This window comes from Aethalodelphis obliquidens, unplaced genomic scaffold (genome assembly GCF_003676395.1).
Source record: "Aethalodelphis obliquidens isolate GAN/ISIS:26980383/991018 unplaced genomic scaffold, ASM367639v1 scaffold3, whole genome shotgun sequence".
Taxonomy (NCBI): domain Eukaryota; kingdom Metazoa; phylum Chordata; class Mammalia; order Artiodactyla; family Delphinidae; genus Aethalodelphis; species Aethalodelphis obliquidens.
In genome coordinates this window covers 41,320,131-41,341,289 of record NW_020837947.1, presented here as the reverse complement: position 1 = coordinate 41,341,289, position 21,159 = coordinate 41,320,131, and the positions used below count along the sequence as shown (strand labels likewise).

The 21,159-nt window shown below is 44.0% G+C and overlaps 1 protein-coding gene across 5 annotated transcripts in view; it reads right to left on the bottom strand.

The window, feature by feature from the left end:
- Positions 1 to 15,556: 15,556 nt before the first annotated feature.
- The window catches only part of MCM9 (minichromosome maintenance 9 homologous recombination repair factor), an 82,943-nt gene continuing 77,340 nt past the window's right edge, over positions 15,557 to 21,159 (bottom strand). For all 5 annotated transcript variants that reach the window (XM_027087648.1, XM_027087632.1, XM_027087624.1 and 2 more), the window contains one exon: positions 15,557 to 19,186. In XM_027087648.1, the coding sequence (XP_026943449.1) occupies positions 17,713 to 19,186 (1,474 nt within the window). In that variant the 3' untranslated portion in view covers positions 15,557 to 17,712. The remainder of the gene's footprint in view (positions 19,187 to 21,159) is intronic.

The following is a 21,159-nucleotide window of genomic DNA, read 5'->3' as shown; positions in this document are numbered from 1 at the left end:
CAGATTTGGCCTTCAGTGTTATTTTATTTTGGCTTGTGGAACAAAGTTTATTTCTTGTTTATGTTTTAAATTTGGGGTTTTTGCTTTCGTTTTGGTGTGAAGAATGTGACACAGCTTTTAAAGTAATAGTATCTTAAGACGAGATATGAGATGTCATGAAAGTTGGGTACGACGCTAATATGACTCTGTGTATTTCTTTCTAATACATATATTTCTGCCTGTGTCTCTGGGCCTGGGCACATCTTGCTATGCTTTTGTTCCTGCATCACTTCTTTTTTTTTTTGCGGTACGCGGGCCTCTCACTGTTGTGGCCTCTCCCGTTGTGGAGCACAGGCTCCGGGCGCGCAGGCCCAGCGGCCATGGCCCACGGGCCCAGCCGCTCCGTGGCATGTGGGATCCTCCCGGACCGGGGCACGAACCCGTGTCCCCTGCATCGGCAGGCGGACTCTCAACCACTGCGCCACCAGGGAAATCCCTGCATCACTTATTTTAAACTGTCTCTATTTGTCTATTTCCAACTGTCTCTTCTGTGTTTGCCTCTTTTTCCCACACTTTCCTTTTTTCCCATTCATTTATTCAAAGTTACATTAAATGGCAACCACTGTATATTGTTTCTAAGAATTATCAAATTCCTCTTCCCCCCAACTCTGAATCAAGTAGCTTTTTCATGCAGGTACTTCAGTTGATCTTTGAAAGTTCAGTGCCCTTGAGAAAAAAAATGTTCTTGACTATTTCCCTGACCCGGGATGGAGTTTTCCAGAAACGTCCATCATGTCAACCCTATATTGATATACACAGAATGCTGATGCCTTTCAAGGCTAGTGAGAAATAAGTCGGTAAAAGGAGAACCCAGACTCTCAGGTGCAGAGAGGAACGAGACAATGTAAAAATGAAAATACATGTAAAAATGAGACATTTAATTTTACTCTCTGATTTTAAACTTTGAAACATGAAACGCATAGCTCTATAAAGCATGGAGCAGGAACTGAAAATGTGACAACCTGGTCAAAGTTTGAATTTTTCCAAATCTACAAACAAGGCTTTTTGATTTTAAAACGATTCAGACCTGTGACTGGGACGTTCCCTAATTTATTTCTCAGAAAACAGACCTCCGAAGGGCCTCAGGCTACAAAGCTTCCAGAATCCTGACACCAGCGAGATCTGCAGAGCCAGCCGGCACCACCTCGCAGGCAGTCAGTACTGAATACAGGCGGGTTGAAATTCATTAGAGAAAAAACAAGTGTGCTGGAAATTAGTTTTACCCTGGAATATACTATTGCACTTTCTAAGAATCTCTCGATTGCCTGTAATTGCTGGAAGGCCTCATGTTTCACACCAATGATTCCAGTATTAGTGGGAAACTCAGAAGACATGAGGAAAGACTGAATTCATTATTAATGAAGGACTGCCGCCCTCTGAGGAAACACAGTGCACTTAACGCCCAGCTTACCTCATCTTCGGTCAATAAACCCATGCTCTCTAATTGTAAACGGCATCCCTTGGGAGGCTCCCTGGAGAGGATGACAGCCAATTAACAAGCACACTTTGGCCTTAATTAAGCTGCCTTTTCCTGTCTGTGATACTACCTCAATATCAATGGAGACGGTTGATGCTCGGTTGATGCTTTATTTTACTCCCATTACAGAACTGAATTCCAAGTTAATTCTTTTAAAACACGATCCAATTAAAGCTTTTATTATCTAATGAAATGCATATATTTTTTATTTTAAATGAGAAGGGGAATTCACTTGCAAGATTAATTTCTTTTTGGCCTCCCCCTTTTCCCTCTCCTTCTTAACTCATGGTCTATGAGGGTATTAGTTTGCTAGGGCTGCTGTAACAAAGTGCCACAGGCTGGGTGGCTGAAACCCCAGAAATTTATTTTCTCAGAGTTCTGGAGGCTAGAAGTTTAAGATCAAAGTGTTGGCAGGATTGGTTTCTTCTGAGACCTCTCTCCTTGGCTTTTTCATGGCCATCTTCTCCCTGTGTCTTCACATCATCTGACCTTTGTCTGTGTCCAAATTTCCCCTTCTTATGAGGACACCAGTCAGATTGGATTAGGGCCCATCCTAATGGACTCATTTTAGCAAAATCACCTCTTTAAAGGCCATTTCTCCAAATATAGTCACAGTCTGAGGTACTAGGGGTTAGGGCTTCAAAATATAAAATTTGAGGGGACACAATTCAGCCTCTAACTGTGAGGATGTGGTGACATTTCCAGGGAGAGGCAGTAGAGTATATGGTTAGGGGCACTGCTTCCAGAGCCAGACCATCTGGGTTCAGATCTCAGCTTTCCCACTTCCCCCTGTGTGACTTTGGGCAAGTCACTTAAGTTTTCTGCCCTTTAGTTCCTCCATCTGTAAAATGGGTTAATAATGATGCCCCCCTCAGGGGGTTTTTATGAAGAGTAAATAAGTGCTTTATACATAGAAAGCCCTCTATAAATGTTTGCTACAATTATTTCAAGCTTTTTCCTTAAAATGCTTAAAGAGGGCTTGTACATTTTTCTCATAAGGGAAATGAATGCTGTGTAAATGTACTATAAAAATGTGAAGAACATCTTGATCCCCACAGTGTCATGAATTGAGACGATTATTTTAAAATTTTCTTTTACATTCGTAATTTTATACTCAAAATATATAATGACTCTTGTGTTAGGGCATGAAATGGATTTGGGCCATATGTGGCAGATTTCAGTCAAGACTATAGCCTCCCACCGTCTTCACCCCAGTCCTATATCTTCTCCTCCATCCAAACTGAAGGCAGGTTTCAAGTGTGTGGCTTGTTCTACCTGAGCAAACCTGGTCCAAGATCAGGCTCTCCAAATTCAGATGCCTTCATTTTTACAGCAAAACCCTAATTCTGGACCAATATCCTTCTTTACTGCTATACACTGGTAGCTAAGTATTTCTGGAGAAAATCTCTGACCACATGGCTAAGTTCTACTAAAATATCATGATCTCCAGCCTCTCCTGGGCCTTCTGCACCATGGCATCTTTTCCTTATCCTTGGTCCTCATCATCTCCCATTCCCCTAGGGAGCTATTCCCCACTCTTACCTCTGCATCTAAGTCTTGTACTCAAAGCACACCTCTCTCTTGGCCCCTGATAACTTTTTTACTCTTCACCAGGAACACAGTGGTTCTAGCAACACCAAACTGCTTAATTCCACACACACCACGTTGACTCTCCTCTGGGCCTTTGCTCTTGCACAGAAAATGCCTTCTTTTCCACCAGGCTCCTCTGCCTTTGTCTGACTTGCTTTTACTCTTAAGACTTGCCTCAGGGCTTCCCTGGTGGCGCAGTGGTTGAGAGTCCGCCTGCCGATGCGGGGGACACGGGTTCGTGCCCCGGTCTGGGAAGATCCCACATGCTGCGGAGCGGCTGGGCCCGTGAGCCATGGCCGCTGAGCCTGCGCGTCCAGAGCCTGTGCTCTGCAACGGGAGAGGCCACAGCAGTGAGAGGCCTGCGTAACGCAAAAAAAAAAAAAAAAAAAAAGACTTGCCTCAAACATCGCGTCCTCCTCTCTTAAGCCTTCGTCCGTCAGCAGCCCTGCCTCACCTGAGCTGGTGCTTCCATCACTCCCTGCACACGTCTCCAGCACTGTTCTTACGACACTGCTATACGATTTATCTGTTGATGGCTCCATCTCTCCCAACAGACTGAGCTCCTTGCCGCCAGAAGTCCTGTGTGTTCATTACTGAATTTCACTGTCCAGCACAGTAGATGTTCCAAACGAGTCCTGTCTTTCCTCCAGGACACAGGCTGTATTGAAATCACTTGTGTGCTAAGCTCTTGAGGGACAGGGGTCAGACTTAACTGTTTTTCTTCTTTTGTCAATCAGGGTTCTTAGCTGTGAAGAACAAAACCCATCTGTGTTGCTTTAAGTACGCAAGGATTTTGCTAAAAGGAATTGGGTAGCTCACTGAACCAGTGGGAAAATCAGAAAGTAGGTATGAAAAAAGGAAACTAAAAGCAACCAGGACCACACTCAGAATCACACCACCAAACCAGGCCACCTGATGTCCGGAATGCACTGTCGTCCCGCTGGCACTGCCGACTGTTCCTGGAAATGACGGGCTGCTGCAGCATCTGCCACAGGCCTCCCCCTTGCTGGATTACCCACCTCGCCCTACTTCCTGGCCTTGCTGGCTCCCAGGTGCACCAGGGTGCACGCACCTGATTGGCTAAGCCTCAGTCAAAGCGCCCATGCTCAGAAGGAAGGTGAGTAGCTGATGTCTTCAGCCTGGTCAGAGATGGTGAGGTAATTCCTCAAATAAGGAGGGTGGCTCTGATCATGGTGGCCAGACAATAACAAATATCTATTACAGATCCCTCAGGCTCAGCACAGTCTGGCAAACAGTAGGTGCTAAGTAAAGGCAGATTAAAAAGTAAAGTATGGGGCTTCCCTGGTGGCGCAGTGGTTGAGAGTCCGCCTGCCGATGCGGGGGACACAGGTTCGTGCCCCGGTCTGGGAAGATCCCACATGCTGTGGAGCGGCTGGGCCCGTGAACCATGGCCGCTGAGCCTGCGCGTCCGGAGCCTGTGCTCCGCAACGGGAGAGGCCACAGCAGTGAGAGGCCCGTGTACCGCAAAAAAAAAAAAAAAAAAAAAAAAAAAGTAAAGTATGAATGAATCGCCTCTAACTGTGTTTCCAGAAACCCTCTTTTTTTTATTGAATAAATTTGACATATAACATTGTGTACATTTAAGGTATACAGTGTGTTACTTTGATACATTTATATATTGCAGTATGATTCCCATTGTAGAGATATTCATCACACTACATAATTACAGTACAACACTGTTGTCTATATTCATTATACCGTGCATTAGATCTCTATGGCTTATTCACTACTTGTTGCAAGTTTATACCCTTAAACAACATCAAACTTGTCCCTGCCCAGTCCCATCTCCTGGTAACAATTTTACTCTGTTTTTTACAAGGTTACCTTTTTTAGATTCCACGTTTTAGTGAGATACAGTATTTGTCTTTCTCTGTCTGACTTGTCTCACTTAGCATAATATGCTTAAGTAAATACAATGAAATATTATTCAGCCATGAGAAAGGAGCCTATCCTGCCATTTGCTCCAGAAACCCACTTTGCCAAAGGGGAGTCTCGACCTGGCCCTACAATCCATATTTTTGAGGAGAAGGAGACGGGAGGGAAAGGATGGGAGAAAAAAACACTAATATGTGTTAAGTGTCTGGGATGTGCCAGGCACTGTGCAGACACTTTAGACACATCTCTACTAGTGATACAGTCCTTGCTAGATTGTAATGTGCAAGAGTGGTACTAACCACATCTGTCTTACCACTTATCATATCCCCAGTGCCTAGCACAGTGCCTAGTACGTAGGCCCTTGATAAATACTTGTTGGTGTTGAACAGTCCTACAAAGGTGAAACTGTGCCGTTTTGTTGATGTTCAGATCAAGTACCTCTGGCAGTCACAAAGCTAGTGAGTAGCAGCTCTGTCTGGCACCCAACTCCACGCTCTTTCTATTTTCACACCTGCATGGACGCTAAAATCTGGATTGCCAAAATGCAGGCTATTGGGAGGAGTGATGTTAGCATCATGGCAGAATAAGATGTCCCTTATTTTTATCCCCCTTTAACATCTAAGATTTGGCCTCTATCCATGGACAAAAGTGCCTCTGGGAGCTATGGGATCCAGCACCATATGCCAAGGGACCCAGAGGCATCTCACCCACCGTGCATTGGGTAACAGGCAGAAGACCCTGGTATGGGCTGTGCAGCCAGCAGGAGCCTGTGAACCAGCTCCAACCCCTCTGGGCCACAGTCTGAGAGCACCTGGAAGATGCTGATTGTGGCAGATACCCATGGATGAGAGAGCCTTAGTAGAAGTTCAAGTTTCTAGAGGAGAAGTTCCAGCACTCTGTTGGTGCAAAAAAATAAAAAAATACAAGTTTGGATGTGTTGGAGTGGGTAAGAGGAACTTTGCCAAGTTCCTGCCCTCCAAGGCAGCCCAGCTTAGAGAAGGAAGAGCCCAGGGATCCCTCTGGTGGGGGACTGGGGGAGTGGTGAGTGAGCGTCTGGCTGTCCCAGCTGTGCAGGACGCTGCTAAAGAAACCATCTCTCCAGAGCTGCACCCAGAGTACTGAAGCAAGAGTTCCGTGATTAGGGGGAGGGAGGAGGTTGGGAAAGAGGCAGATAAGCATATCAGAGGGCATTAAAGGGACACGGTTCCTGCTGTGTTCTAAACTCCAGCAGAAAGCCTGCTTATGAACTGCTGGGGAAACCTCACCAGAGGATCCCCCAACTGGCTTGTGGGTACCCCTAACACCCTGAGGGCCAAACCCACACCTACTGTAAAGCTCCTACAAGAAAACAGTGGTTTCTGTAATGACCTATATGGGAAAAGAATCTAAAAAAAGAGTGGACATACGTATAACTGATTCACTTTGCTGTACAGCAGAAACTAACACAACATTGTAAATCAACTATACTCCAATAAAAAAAATTTTTTTAAATAGGAAAAAAGAAAAGAAAAAACAGTGGGTAAGTTTCTTGACATAGGCCTTTGCAATTTTTTTGGTTTTGACACCGAAAGCAAAAGCAACAAAAGCAAAAATAAACAAGTGGGACCACATCAAACTAAAGAGCTTCTGCATGGCAAAAGGAACCACCAACAAAGTGAAAAGGCAACCTACCAAATGGGTAAAGATATTTGCAAATCATACTCCTGGTAAGGGGTTAATATCCAAAGTATATTTAAAAAATCATACAACTCAATAGAAAAAAACTTCAACGATTTAAAAATGGAGAAGCTGAATAAACATTTCTCCAAAGAGATACAAATGGCCAACAGGTACATGAAAAGATGCTCAATGTCACTAATCATCAGGAAAATGCAAATCAAAATCACAATGAGCTATCACTTCACATCTATTAGAATGGCTATCATCAAAAAAAAAAAAAAAGAGGGAGAGAGATAACAAGTGTTGATAAGGATTTGGAGAAAAGGGAACCCTTGTGCACTGTTGGTGGGAATGTAAATTGGTGCAGTCACTATGGAAAACGGTATGGCAGTTCCTCAAAAAATTAAAAATAGAATTACCATATGATCCAGCAATTCCATTACTGGGTATATACCCAAAGGAAATGAAAACAGGATCTGCACCACCATGTTTGATGCAGCATAATTCACAGTAGCTAAGATATGGAAACCACTGAAGAGTTTATCAATAGAGGAATAGAGAAGATGTACACATAAACAATGGAATATTATTCATCCATGAGAAAGGACATCCTGCCCTTTGCAACAACATGGATAAACCTCGAGGGCATTATGCTAAATGAAATAAGCCAGACCAAGAAAGACAAATATTGTAATGATATCACTTATATGTGGAATCTAAAATAGCTGAACTCATAAAAACAAAGAGTAGAAAGGTAGTTACCAGGGGCTGGGGAGTGGAGGAAATGGGGAGATGTTGGTCAAAGGCTACAAACTTACAGTTATAAGGCGAATAAGTTCTGGAAATCTAATGCACAGCGCGGTGATTACAGTTAATAATACTGCATTAGATTCTTGAAAGTTGCTAAGAGATTAGATCTTCATTGTTCTCACCACAAAAAAGCAATGATAATTATGTGATATGATGGAGGTACTGGCTAGCTCCACAGCAGTAATCACACACTATATAAATGTACCAAAACAACTGTTGTACACCTTAAACTTACCCTATGTAATATGTCAATTATACCTCAATGACAGAAAAATAATGCAGGCTATTGCTTGTGGGAGATTCTGGGCACTTTTTTAAAGCTTCTGATTAACAAAAATCTATCTGAGGGCCTTGTGGATTGGAGTCTGACTCTCTGTCCCCACCTCCCAAAGGAATCGCGTGATGGAATGTATATTCTTTCAGAGTACAGCTTCTATGAAACGGACTCTGACCTCATGGCTCAGAAGGTTTCAAAGCCCTGCTGCTGCCGGCTCTTCAGGTACACGTTATCAAAGTCTTCAGAAGATGGAACCTGTCCCACAACGACCGAATGGGGTGCCCGCTGAGGTGCTCCCACCTGCTCTGGTCCACCCCTCAGGTGGCCTGTGTGTCTGCTGCTGGAAGTGCCCGAGGAGGCTGATTGCGGAAGAAGTGTTTTCATCATGAGAGTTGAATGCAGGCAGGTCTTCAGCTTCTGCTGGTGAGTTTAGGCGTTCCAGCCTTTTCAGTTCCCCTGCCAGAGATCCTTCATGCCCCCTAGCGGTGTGAGCAGAACAGGCTGGCCTACATTCCCTTTCAGGGGGACTTGGCTTGTCAGAGCCACGTTTGTTCAAGGCAAGTAAGCACAGGAAACGGACAGACAAAAACCCCTTCTGGAGGGTTATGTAGGGTCCCATGACTGAAAGCTTTTTAATGAGGAAAAGTCCTCCAGGAAAAAAGTATTTGCACACATTTGATGGAAAATAAAAAGGGCCCTTTGGGTGGGCCACACCTCGCCGTCCTCCACGGCAGCCTTCTCAGTGTGTTCTACGTGGACGGTGCCCAGAGCCCAGCACGGGTGATGGCCCTCCTGGCGTGGCGAAGTACAACTGCCCTGGAGGGTTACTGCATCTTCTTAGGTGCTGAACCAGGGCTGAGGTGTGGAGGAGTCCCCTGCTTCGGATATGGAGCAGCTGCCCAAGTCTGCTTGTAGAGGAAAGGGACCTGTGCTCAGCCCAGCACTGTTGCCCTGGCTTAGTGACCCTAGGAGAGGGCTGCCCACACGTTTCCTTCTGAAAGCACAGGATGACTAAATGGGAGATGAGCCAACGCCCTTATGACTTTGGCCTTGCCCTGACACAGTCACATTTCTTTTGGGAGCTGTCATGATATAGCTGACGGGGCACTGGTTTTGAAATCAAACAGTGCCTCCTCCAGAAGCCATTTGTTAGCTGTGTGACCTTGAAAAATTAACACAGTCCCTCTGATCATGTTTCCATCTGTAAACAGGGTTAATGATACCTTTCTTACAGAATTGCTGCGAGAACTAAATATCTATCTATCATCTAACCATCTATCTGTATCTCATACATATGGACTCACACACATACATGAAGTGTCTAATAGGATGCCTAGCACATAGCAGGTGTTCAATACCAGTCAGCTCCTTCACCTTCCCATATCGTCACAATCGTCCACTCTCAGATCCCTCTGTGCCTGGGAGAAGAGCGGTCCACACATGTCATGAGGCAGGACGCCATCACCACCCTGGCATCGGCACATATGGCTCTTGCTCCAGAGAGGAGTGAACAACCAGACTCAGTTCATCTGCTTCTGAAACTTCTCAGGTCTAAATTTGTATTTGGCAGGCTTGTTTCTGTTTGTCTGTTTTGGCTTGTTTGGAAATGACACTGGAGATCTGGTGCTTGGGATTTCTTCTGTACTCCAGCCTTAGCAGGACAAAAACAATCTCATTTTTCTATAGTGAGTGGGAGTTGCCTTTAACCCCCTGAGATTCTCATCTGACCCAGAGACTACCAAGTTCCCTTCACTGACTAAAAAAGAACTTAGAGTTGGTCGTGGGTGCTAAGAGGGCAGGGTGTGGTGACAACAGGCCCTCCAGTAAGGAGGGGACTCACTAGCGTCAGCGCCCAGCAGCTCTGATCACATCCTCTTCCAGCATCACGTGCAAAAACGCTCTCATCTCAGCCACACCTGGAGGGCGTTCCCTCCACGTGCTAACACCAACCTTAGTGCGGATAATCGTAAGTCTCAAGGAGGTAAAAAGCAGGGAAGGAGAGCAGCCTGCTGACCTTTACACTCTCCACTTGGCATCAAGATTTGCTCTTCTGCTTTTGGTCCTGGAATCCTAAATCCCTCTATTCTTGGGGGCAGGGCAACTTTTTAGGAGCAGTTCTGTTTCTCATAATTATCCAAGCCTGACAACAGATTAGCTGTGGTTAGTTAGCACGATGACATGCACTACATCTATCCCTTAAATCCGATGATGAAATCAATGAAGAAAAGGCTTTCAAACACACACATCTCAAAACTGACCTTAATAAGATACGTCCTATTTTTGTCAGGTGCTTTCCCTACATGGCACAAAGCTCCCTTCGAGTCTCCTGGCTCCAAGGAGAAGCAGCCTCTTGTGTCTAGTCAACACTAACCGAGAAACACTGGGAAAAGAAGAGAGAGAAATGGGGAAGTGTAGACAAATGGTCATTCTTCCCTCAAATGTCTTAAATGTCTCATTCAACAAATATTTATCGAGCAACAACTATGTGCCAGGAACTCTTCTAAGAATTGGTCCATCAGTGAGTAAAACAAACAGAAACCCCTGCCCTCAAGGAGCTTACACTCTAATGAGGGTAGACAGACGGTGCCATGCATGCTGGGGCAAAAAGACAGATCAGTAACGTTGATCCCGCCATTATTTAAAAATTTGATATTTTGCTCCTCGTGGATTTTTTTTTTTTTTTTTTGCGCTTTGACTTTTAAAAGTATTGCATCAGGGCTTCCCTGGTGGCGCAGTGGTTGACAGTCTGCCTGCCGATGCAGGGGACACGGGTTCGTGCCCCGGTCCGGGAAGATCCCACGTGCCGCGGAGCGGCTGGGCCCGTGAGCCATGGCCGCTGAGCCTGCGCGTCCGGAGCCTGAGCTCCGCAGCGGGAGAGGCCACAACAGTGAGAGGCCCGCGTACCGCAATGACAGCTCACAGCTGAGTCCCCGCCCCCGGAGATTACCCTCAGCGCAGAGCCCTAGCCCAAGGACAGGCCCTCTCCCCAGGAGCAGCCTACATCCGATGATTGATCCACGTGGAGAAAGAAGATCCAGAACCCTAGAGGCCAGATGACAATGCTTAACTGTCAGAAGCAAGGTGGGAGTAAACGCCCCACTGAGGAGCAGGGTCAGAACAGCAGGGAGACACTCACACAGAGCTGTGGAAATGGCTGGAGCCCGGAGATGAGTCCCGAGATCAAACTATACACAGTGTTTTCAAAGTGTAGTCTCTGACCAGTAGCATCAGCATTGCCTGGAAAATTGTCAGAAACCAATTCTCAGGCCCCAGCCCAGACCTCCTCAGTTAGAAACTCTGGGGGGTGGGGACCAGCAATCTGTAGTTTAACACGGCCTCCAGGCACTCCAGATGCACTGGTCAAGAGGAAGGATCTGGAAGAGGCTGAGGGCAGCTGTGCCAATTAAGTCAGAATTCTCTGACCAGCTTCTGGACCTGGATTAAGTCTTGGACTTGGAGCCCATTGACTGAAGCAAAGGTCAGGTCCTTAGGTAGAAGTACCCTGCAACACCTTGGCAAGACTATATGACAGTGATTACCCCAGTCCTTCTACAAAGGGACTGGCAGGTATTTACCTGGGTAACTATACCCTGGGGAAAGGAAATAGCCCAATACTTAATACTTTGAGAACCATTGGACACAAGGCCTGAGTTGAAAAATGATACCCAGTATGATACAAACACGTTCCCCCGGTAGAAAAAATGTGTGTGTGGGCCAGGTAATAGATGGACCCAGGTCTACTTCAGAGTAGGCTGACATAGATAATACTGGGAAGTCGCCAGAACACTCACATATCCACACTGGTTCCTTAGCCTATGAATGAACGTGGGAAAGGACAAGTGGGAGCCTCTGAAGCTCCCCCTCTACTCCCCCTCTGAGCAAGGCTGCAAAGTACACACATCCCAAGGCAAAGAGCAGAAAGTAGCGCCACCCTTAAAGACCTAAAGGAAGCAGAGTGGTGATCCCCATCGATTTCCATTTAATTCATCAGTCTGGCCTCTACAAGAACTAGATCGGGGAAAACGTCAGCAGAGTACCCCAAGCTCCATTAACCTGTAGCGCCAACGGCAGCTGTTGTGCCAGATGTGGTATAAGCCCCGGCCGCGCGCCTACCCCTCAGCCCCCCACCCCCTGCCCACAGCAGCTGATCTGGAGGCAGCAACTGATACTCAGGGTCTCTCTCCTCTACCATCCATTCTAGATTTCCCTCACCCTTGGTTAGCACCTGTGACAAACAATAAACTAAATGAGTAAATGTTATAGTATGTCAGAGGATAAGAATGCTACAGAAAAATTAAGGAAGGGGAAGAACGTTTTGCAATTTTGCAGGTAGGTAGTCTTCATTGAAGTGACATTTGAGCAAAATCCTGAAGGAAGTGAGGAGTGATTACCTTCAGAGAAAAAGCCCTCCACAGACAGAAGAGCAAGTGAAAAAGCCCTGGGGCTGCTTCATGTCTGGAGAATTATAGGAACCAGCATGGTTAGTGTTTGATGTCAAAAAGGTAGCACGTGGCCAGATGTGCAGGGCCTTAGAGATCAATATTATATGGACTTTGGCTTTTACCCAGGATGAGATGAGAGCTGCTGGAGGGTTTGAGGTAAGAAGTAGTATTACCTGACAGGTTCACTCTGATTACTGTGCTGAGAATAGCCTGTAGGGAAGCACAGTGAGAGAGTATAGTGGCTTGGACTGGTGTGAGGGCAGCAAATGTGGTGAGAGGTGTACAGATTCTGGATATATATATATTTTTCTTTTTAAAGATTTTTTTTTGATGTGGACCATTTAAAAAAAATAATTATTATTTATTTATTTATTTTTGGCTGCGTTGGGTCTTTGTTGCCGCACGTGGGCTTTCTCTAGTTGCAGTGAGCGGGGGCTGCTCTTCCTTGCTGTGCGCGGGCTTCTCATTGTGGTGGCTTCTCTTGTTGTGGAGCACCGGCTCTAGGTGTGAGGGCTTCAGCAGTTGTTGCACACAGGCTCAGGAGTTGTGGCTTGCGGGCTCTAGAGCGCAGGCTCAGTAGTTGTGACGCATGGGCTTAGGTGCTCCACGGCATGTGAGATGTTCCCGGACCAGAGCTCGAACCCGTGTCCCCTGTTAACCATTGTGCCACCAGGGAAGTCCCTAGATATATTTTAAATAGAGATTGCACAGGATTTGCTAACAGATGGGGTGTGAGGTACAAGAGAAAGTAAATGGTCAAGGATGACTCAAGTTTTTGGCCTAAGCAATTGCAAGGTTGGAGTCTCTAATTTCCCAAGATGGATAAATCTGGGAAATGAACACATTTGATGGGGACAAGATCAGGAGTATTATTTGAAATATGTTGAGGTGGAGGTATATTGACTAGGAGTTGGATAGAGGAGTTTGGAGTTCAGGAAAGGAATCATCAGCTGACCAATAGGTTTGGGGAGTCCTAAGACTCAATGAGAACATTAAAGGTCTGGGAGAGGAGAAACTAGGTAAGGAGAAGAAAAGCTGAGACCAGAAGAGGTTAGTAAGGAAAACCACAGGCATGTGATGTCCTGGAGGCCAAGTGACAAAGGATTCCAGGGAGGGGACAGGAGTCAGCCACACCAAATCAAGTAAGATAACTGCTGCTCAGTGATCATTCAGTCCTGGAACCCAATTCGCCCGATTCCCAATTTTGCTGTGCTACCAGTCTCCTTGATGTATCAGTAGGCACTGAAAAAGTTAGATCTGAAATATTAAGCAGTCTTTCAACACTGGTTTATTACAGAAGCCCTAAATTAAACCAACTTTGTCCCCACATCGAAGTGTGCCCGATGCAAATACTTGCTTTCTGGTGGTTCGATTCAGCCAAGGCTTAAGGTTCCAACGAAACCTAAAGAAGAGCGGCCTAAAAACCATTTACACTCACAAGATAAATAACTTACGCCCTACTCCTTAGTGAGATCAGGCCCAGCGTGCATATCCTATTTCCCTTGTTGTTCTATATCTTGCATCAGAGTATTTACGTAGACACATGAACAGTTTACTTGAGTTTAAGTTAACATTTCTGTCAAGTTCATGTTTACAAGTATTACCTTCAGATGCATTTTTAAGTCTTTAAGAGGGAAGACGGTGGAACTGATATAAGAACAACAGAAGAGTTACCACAGTTTCCTGTGTGTGTCCTCTGAGTGGCAGTGAAGGGAATGAGTGTGGTTAATGCTCCCCCGTATACCTGGGGTGGAGGGCTGCTTCGCCACTTGCAAGATGCGTCATAGACAGCAAAACCTCTACTGGAGAGAGTACTAATGTGAGCCAGGAGCCTTCTTTTACCTTTCCTGAATGTTAACAATATGGAAAGCAGACATGGAAAATGTTATTCTGAACACTGAGGAATACACACTGGCCTCGCCTTCCACATTTTGAGTTTGTCAGATTTGGAACTAGGGTGTCTGATAAGCTGCATCTGAAAGATGGTCCCAGGTAGTCCCTAGACTTAGACATTCATCAGGGTAGGTAGGTTCTGAACACCCAAGTGTTGTGGATTGGCTGAAAGTGAGCTCTAGGGATCTTCCTTGTGGCTGACCTAAGATTTTCTCTAGAACTGTTCTTCCAGTAATTCCACCAGCTAGGCAGATTTAGCACTAGGGGAAGGCATAGAAATCAAATACAATACACACATAAAGAATACGTAGGTTTGCAAGAATTAAAACCTGTCAATCAAGAATAGATCTCTATTATTATAGTTTTGGTATACCTTCAAAAAACAGTTTACAGTTTGGCTGAGTTAAGCCAAAGGGTTAAAGATATCAGAATAACATGCTTGTTTTGTCTGTATTTCTAAGAAACACTAAAAATTAAAATAATAAAATCCCTATTATAAATTTTAGAATACCACATATACACTGAAAAGTCTATCTTTAACAATGTCAGAAAACTCAACTCTTTTATGTAGTTATGATAGAATTAAGATCCTGGTTTGGTCCTCTCGAAAAGAAAATTAGGTACAGCTTTTATTGTGTTTATATAATTTTACATTATTAAAATGTTTTCAAGGAGTCCACTGGCCTGAAAAAACTATATCCTGACATGTTGATTCAGAATTAAAGGTTATTTTTATACTTTCCTTTATTGACTAAAAATATGATTTTTGAGACTGTATATATTTCCCCTGAGACATGTGTTTTTCCTTGGTACACACATTAAATACCATATAAGAGAAAGTCTTAGTGGTTGTGAAATCACACAGTATATAAAAAAGTAGGACACAGCAGGATAAAATGTGACCTCAGGACATTAAACATTTTCGGCTCTGAAACTAAGGGACCCCACAGTAGTGGCAGTACTGACTTCCCCATGCATCCCCAAAGCCCTGTGTTCGGCCTTTAATACTGTTTGTCACTAAAGGAATAAAGTGCCTTGGGGTAGTGGATTCTATGACTTGAGTTGGGAAAAAAAATAAAATGAGTCTGGAACATGCTGTTGTTTTCCGATAGCTTGGGTGCTTTTGGGAAAGTCAGAGTCTTAAAAGGACATTGGTGTGAACATAAAGGGACTTCCCATTGACTGAGTTGTAAGAATTTGCACATCAAAAACAAGTACAGGGCTTCCCTGGTGGCGCAGTGGTTGAGAGTCCGCCTGCTGATGCAGGGGACGTGGGTTCGTGCCCCGGTCTGGGAAGATCCCATATGCCGTGGAGCGGCTAGGCCCGTGAGCCGTGGCCGCTGAACCTGCCCGTCTGGAGCCTGTGCTCCGCAACGGGAGAGGCCACAACAGTGAGAGGCCCGCATACCGCAAAAAAACAAAAAAACAAAAAAACAAAAAAAAACAAGTACAGAGGTGGTCATAACACGAAACTAAGCTGTGACAGAAGTTTATTTTTTTTAATAAGTAGGGGAGCAGTCATATTGAGTAGTTTATTTCTTCTAATAATTATGTCTGTTTATAATATTTACATATATAGTCATTGCTCTCTGGGTAAGCACTGAAGAATAAACACATGGAACTTGTAACTTGACCAAATGATCCTGGCAGAAGAAGGTAGTAAAAAAAGTAGGGTGGATTTATTAGCACAAATAATAGGACATATGGTGAGATAATACCAGGTAGAAGATGGCATAGACGGTCATATACAGTAACTACGGAAGATGGACAATTCAACATTGTATTTTAAAATGTGAATTACTCAGTGTCCTGAAGAGACAAGTTAACTACATGAAACTAAGTGCTCTACAATCAAGATTGAAATGAAAGCTCTAGGATACAACCATATTAAATGATAAAAAACAGAACAGATCAAAATACCCTAACGGCAAATCAATAGGTTAGGAATTATCAGCCATGCCCAGCTTCATACATCACTACTGCAAAAGATACCAAGTTTCAAAGACAGTAATTTATAAGAAAGGAACTTAAAAGTTTACCAAAAAAAAGTCAGCTCGACACTGTGGCTCAAGTTTGAAATACCCTAGTTTTCACAATCAGACCATATCCAGGCCAAGAATCACCAGTCAACCACCCAGATGCTTTGCTTTTCCTTTAGTTCTCGTAAGAATGCTAAAACTCAGGGAAGTACTAATACTTAAAAATTAGGACTATATCACATTAAGAATCATACTACACTGGGAAGTTAGTAAAGTACAGAAATAATGAAGAAATTACCTAAACCATAGCCTTGATGTTTTAGGATAGGTTTATGTGAATGTGCAATAACAACTTATAATCACTGCTTATGTATGTTGTTCATCAGCTGCTTAAGGTGTTTGAGGATTTCAAGACTCATCCATACTAAATTTGTACTCATAGTTTAAAATTTTTCAGAAAATTTAATTAGTCAATTTTGGAATTAATGTTGAAACGCTCAAGAAAAATTAGATTCCTAATTCTTTTTTGTATGAATTTAATGAAGTGATCATCAGACAAAGTACATATAGTACAAAGTACATATTCCTCATGTCTAAAGTCCCTCAGACAATGAAAGATTCTAGTATCATTTTCCAAGTTCAAACTTCAGAAGAGAACGTCTATAATTATGAAATCCTAACAACCCTTGCTAGAATCTAAAAGAAAAAGTTACTCTAAAAGCATTTAAGAAAGACAAAGCTTGAGTGGTCTTTTCCTACCAAACACAGTTATTGCTTGGTTTTAAAGACAAATGAATCATAACTTAGTAGGAATCATGTTTCCATGTTAACCACTTGGATGGATGCCATGATATATGACTGAGACTACTGCACACTCTCTTCTTCCAACTGTAGGATTTAAATTGTATTGAAGTTAAGTCCCCAAGACATAAAAAAGAATCTGAAGCACAAACTGTTGGCTCAAGAAAGAAAGGAAGACTCAAAAGGTCAAAGGGACCCCAAGAAAGCTACTATTGGACCAGTGGCCAGATCTCTATGACTATCATGGAACTGTGAGAAGACCTCTCAAAGAAACAAAAGCTTCAGTCATATTTAATCTGACACATGAGAATAAGTACAAAAAAATTATTTAAAAAATCACATGATTTTGGCAAATCATAATAAATATTTACCACACTCAGCACATCTTGGGTGAAAAAAAAAAACAACAAAGGAAAAAAACAAACAAACAGAAAAAGAGTTCATCTGACTTGTCAGCGTTGTGAGTGTTACCTTCCTGGCATTTGCTCCTGAGTGAATGAAGGGATCGCAGGAAAACCTACCCCCTAAAAAAATAAAACCAAACCCAAACAAAACAAACAGAAACATCTTTGGGAATATAAGTACTCTGTTTGCAAAATCAAGCACAATTGTTAATTAATTAGATTCAATTAGATTCAAGCACTGGTATCACACTGACCTTCATTGATTATACAGCTTTTCAAATCATGAAGATAAACCTGAATTTATAAAACCTGATGGGGGGGCTGGTGTTCAGAATGGCGCCCAATATGGCCAATACTTCTATATATCCATAAACACCATGTTGATATCCTGAAGGTGCGGGCTTGAGTGGATGAGGGGGAAACCTGACCAGAAAGCTTTTCATGATTATGGCTTTTTTCTTATTTCTTCATCCCAATCAAAGTCTAATGGTTCATCATCTAGTTCCGGTAAAGTGAAGAGAGATGTTTTGGAAAGACTCAGTCTCTCGGTGGATCCCCCCAGCTGAAAAGTTTTCCTTTTCCTGCCAAGCACTGTAGCTGCGGTCACAAGAAGAGGGCCGGGGCCTCCCTCACCCAGGTTCTTACTTTCAGGAGGAGGAGGGGATTCTGATTTGGATTCAGAGGGGGAAGCAAAGGAGAAGTTTGCCAATCTCGCTAACGTGCAAGCACGAACCTTGCCACTTTTACTATGGCACGAAACCCCTTCCTTTCTGTCTCTTTCAGAAGCAAGATGCAGACGCCCAGTGTTGCTCCCAAGCTCTAAGTCAGGCTGGACAGCTCCCTTTGCAGGGCCACGTTCCCTCTTCTCTCTCGGGCCGTCTCTGTCCGGTGGCTGCCGTGACACCTCCTTTGTCTTATCTTGCAGCTGAGCTGGGCTTCTGACTTCTGAGGTAGAGGCCAGCTTGTCTGGACCCTTCCCAGGCAGAGCTGCTTTTCCTCTTGCTCTACGTTGGGGAATTTCAGGACTCTGAACTGCTGTTTCACTTGTGCCAGGAGACACAGGGCTGCAGTCTTCAGGAGAGTGGATCAGTTTTGACTTCTTTCTGAAAGTAAACTTTGCTAGTTCGGCCACAGGGGGACCCGGACTCTCAACACGTTCAAGGTGCAGCTCTTGCACCCGAGCAAGGGATTTCTGTCTCTTTCTTTTGGGAGTTCCAAGCACTCTCTCTGGGCTCTGTACAGGAGTGGGCCGAGGATGAGGAGAGCTTGTGGGCTGCGAGGGCGGCCTGGCGGGATTCCTGCACCACTCCTGCGCCCTCTCCTTGCGCAGCTTGTGCAGTTTCCTGGGGACGTGATGAGTCAGTACTGAGTCTGGCTCATCAGCAGATACTGCTGCTTCAGAAACCACTGCTGCCTTTTTTGCCTTTTCACCCTCAAGGCTGTCTGGCCTCAATGGAGCTTCTGTCTCTTCTGGTGTTGGAAGCGGTCCAGTTTCCAATTTGCTCCTTTGGCCTGGCTCCCTTTTTTCCTTACCCTGAGATTTGTTGTTGGAGATTTTCAAAGCCATCTCCCCCCCACTTGTTTTGGGACTAGGAGACACAGGAACGGTGTTTTTAGGTTCCATCGGATGAGTTGCTATGGAGTCAAACCGGTCCAAACTGTCATGTTGGCTATTTTTGTGCTCAGCTGAATGCCTTCTACTTGTCAGTCTATCGGGCCCCAGATGGGATGGGGGATTGGGAAGTGGGCTTCCCCCAGGCCTGCCTCCAGTAGAGGACAGATGTGTGCTGCAGTTCACTTCCTGCTGAGCTGATGGGCTGAGCTTTGATTCTTCCCCTGGATCATCTCTCAGGGACCCTGAAGTCGTCTCTGCTTCCATTGCCCGTGGCCGGTGTTGACACACACTCTGATTCTGTAACCTGCAGAAGATAAGGAAAACGTGTACTGCTTTAAGCTTTTCATTTCTTTATTCTCTGAGATGCCATCTCAGGGTTTAAGTCCAATATAATTCCGGGTTAATACCATATACAGTCCCTTAGAGCAGCAGGAGGAAATTATACTTTCATCAGGACAGAATTCAAGTGTTCTGATAATCATTCTAATTTGACCTAAAACAGTAGTAAAATAAAGAAAATGAAGTAGCAGGTTTGTGTACATATTTTCAGATCTCTCTGAAAGTCCATTTCATTCATTTTAGAATGCTCAGTCTTCTCTCTCGTGTTAAAATGTTCTCCTACAAGACAGACTGGTGGCTATGTGCAGAGTCGCTGATTATGGACCAAGAGAAGTGGCTCGAGTTGTTTGGTAGCCAGTCCTCCGATCGGAACCAAAGTGAAAGACTATAGTTTACGAGCTCCTCACATCTCTTGACTTAACTGAGGTACTGAATTTTCGTGCCTCTGAAAAATCACCTTCCTCAGGAGTAAACAGACTGTGACTCCTCCACGCTGTGGCCCCCGGCCCTCTGGCAGCCACCTGCATGGTAGACCTCCTCCAGGCAGCTGTGACCTCTTCCCTGCCTAGCCCAGCCACGTTTCAGCATGTGTTCTGGGCAGCCACTCTCCATTAGACTGATACAGAGTTGAAACCTACTGACCTGCCCAGAAGGCGGAGCTCATCTTGTGATATTCGTTTTAAACTGGAATAATGCCAGAGGACCAATTTCTAACAGGGCTTGTAGCTTCTCAAAAGCATGTCCCCTCCTAACAACCTAGAAATGCCTTCTCAGTGTAAGGGGCAATATGACTGCTTCCATGCACTAAATCCAAACAGAAACTACACCAAAAAGCAGATGAGTAAATTATTCTAAAGCTCATGGGTAATCATAGAAAAAGAAACAGAAGAAAATACGTTAAAATTAAATGGATTTTAAACTTAAATATATTTAAATACATTAACATGTTAATGATAGCTCTCTCTGGGAAATAAGATTATGTCTGATTTTTTCATTATTCATTTATTATTGATACTTTCAAAATACTCTATGAAGAACGTGCATTATTGCTTACAATTGGGGAAAAAAATACCCGAAAATTATTTTGGACTATAGTCACTGGTAGAGTTGGGAACATCAATACAGGAAAACCTAGGTTCACTGTAGTCACAGCCAGACAAAGGCAAAACAAAAAAAAAAACCCAAATAGCTTTCAAAATTACTACTATCTAGTATACTTTCAGTATCAAATTGAGGTCAGGGATACTCGTAATTGTTAACGCTCCATAACTTTAAAAATTTATGGGAATTTTAAGGGTAGAATAATTTAGCCCTACTATCTTAGTCTGATTCTGATGTGTGAAGTTAATTTCTCCACTGTTTAAATTCTGCATTTTACTATACCTCGTAAGACATCTTTACACGCTGTTTTTGTTTTTGAAACATCTTTATTGGAGTATAATTGCTTTACAAGGTGTGTTAGTTTCTGCTTTATAACAAAGTGAATCAGCTATACATATACATATACCCCCATATCTCCTCCCTCTTGCATCTCCCTCCCACCCTCCCTATCCCACCCCTCCAGGTGGTCACAAAGCACCAAGCTGATCTCCCTGTGCTACGCAGCTGCTTCCCACTAGCTATCTATTTTACACTTGGTAGTGTATGTATGTCCATGCCACTCTCTCACTTCTTCCCACCTTCCCCTTCCCCTTCCCCGTGTCCTCAAGCCCATTCTCTACGTCTGTCTTTATTCCTGTCCTGGCCCTAGGTTCTTCATAACCATTTTTTTTTTTAAGATTCCATATATATGTGTTAGCATACTGTATTTGTTTTTCTCTTTCTCACTTAATTCACTCTGTATGACAGACTCTAGGTCCATCCACCTCACTACAGATAACTTAATTTCGTTTCTCTTTATGGCTGAGTAATATTCCATTGTATATATGTGTCACACCT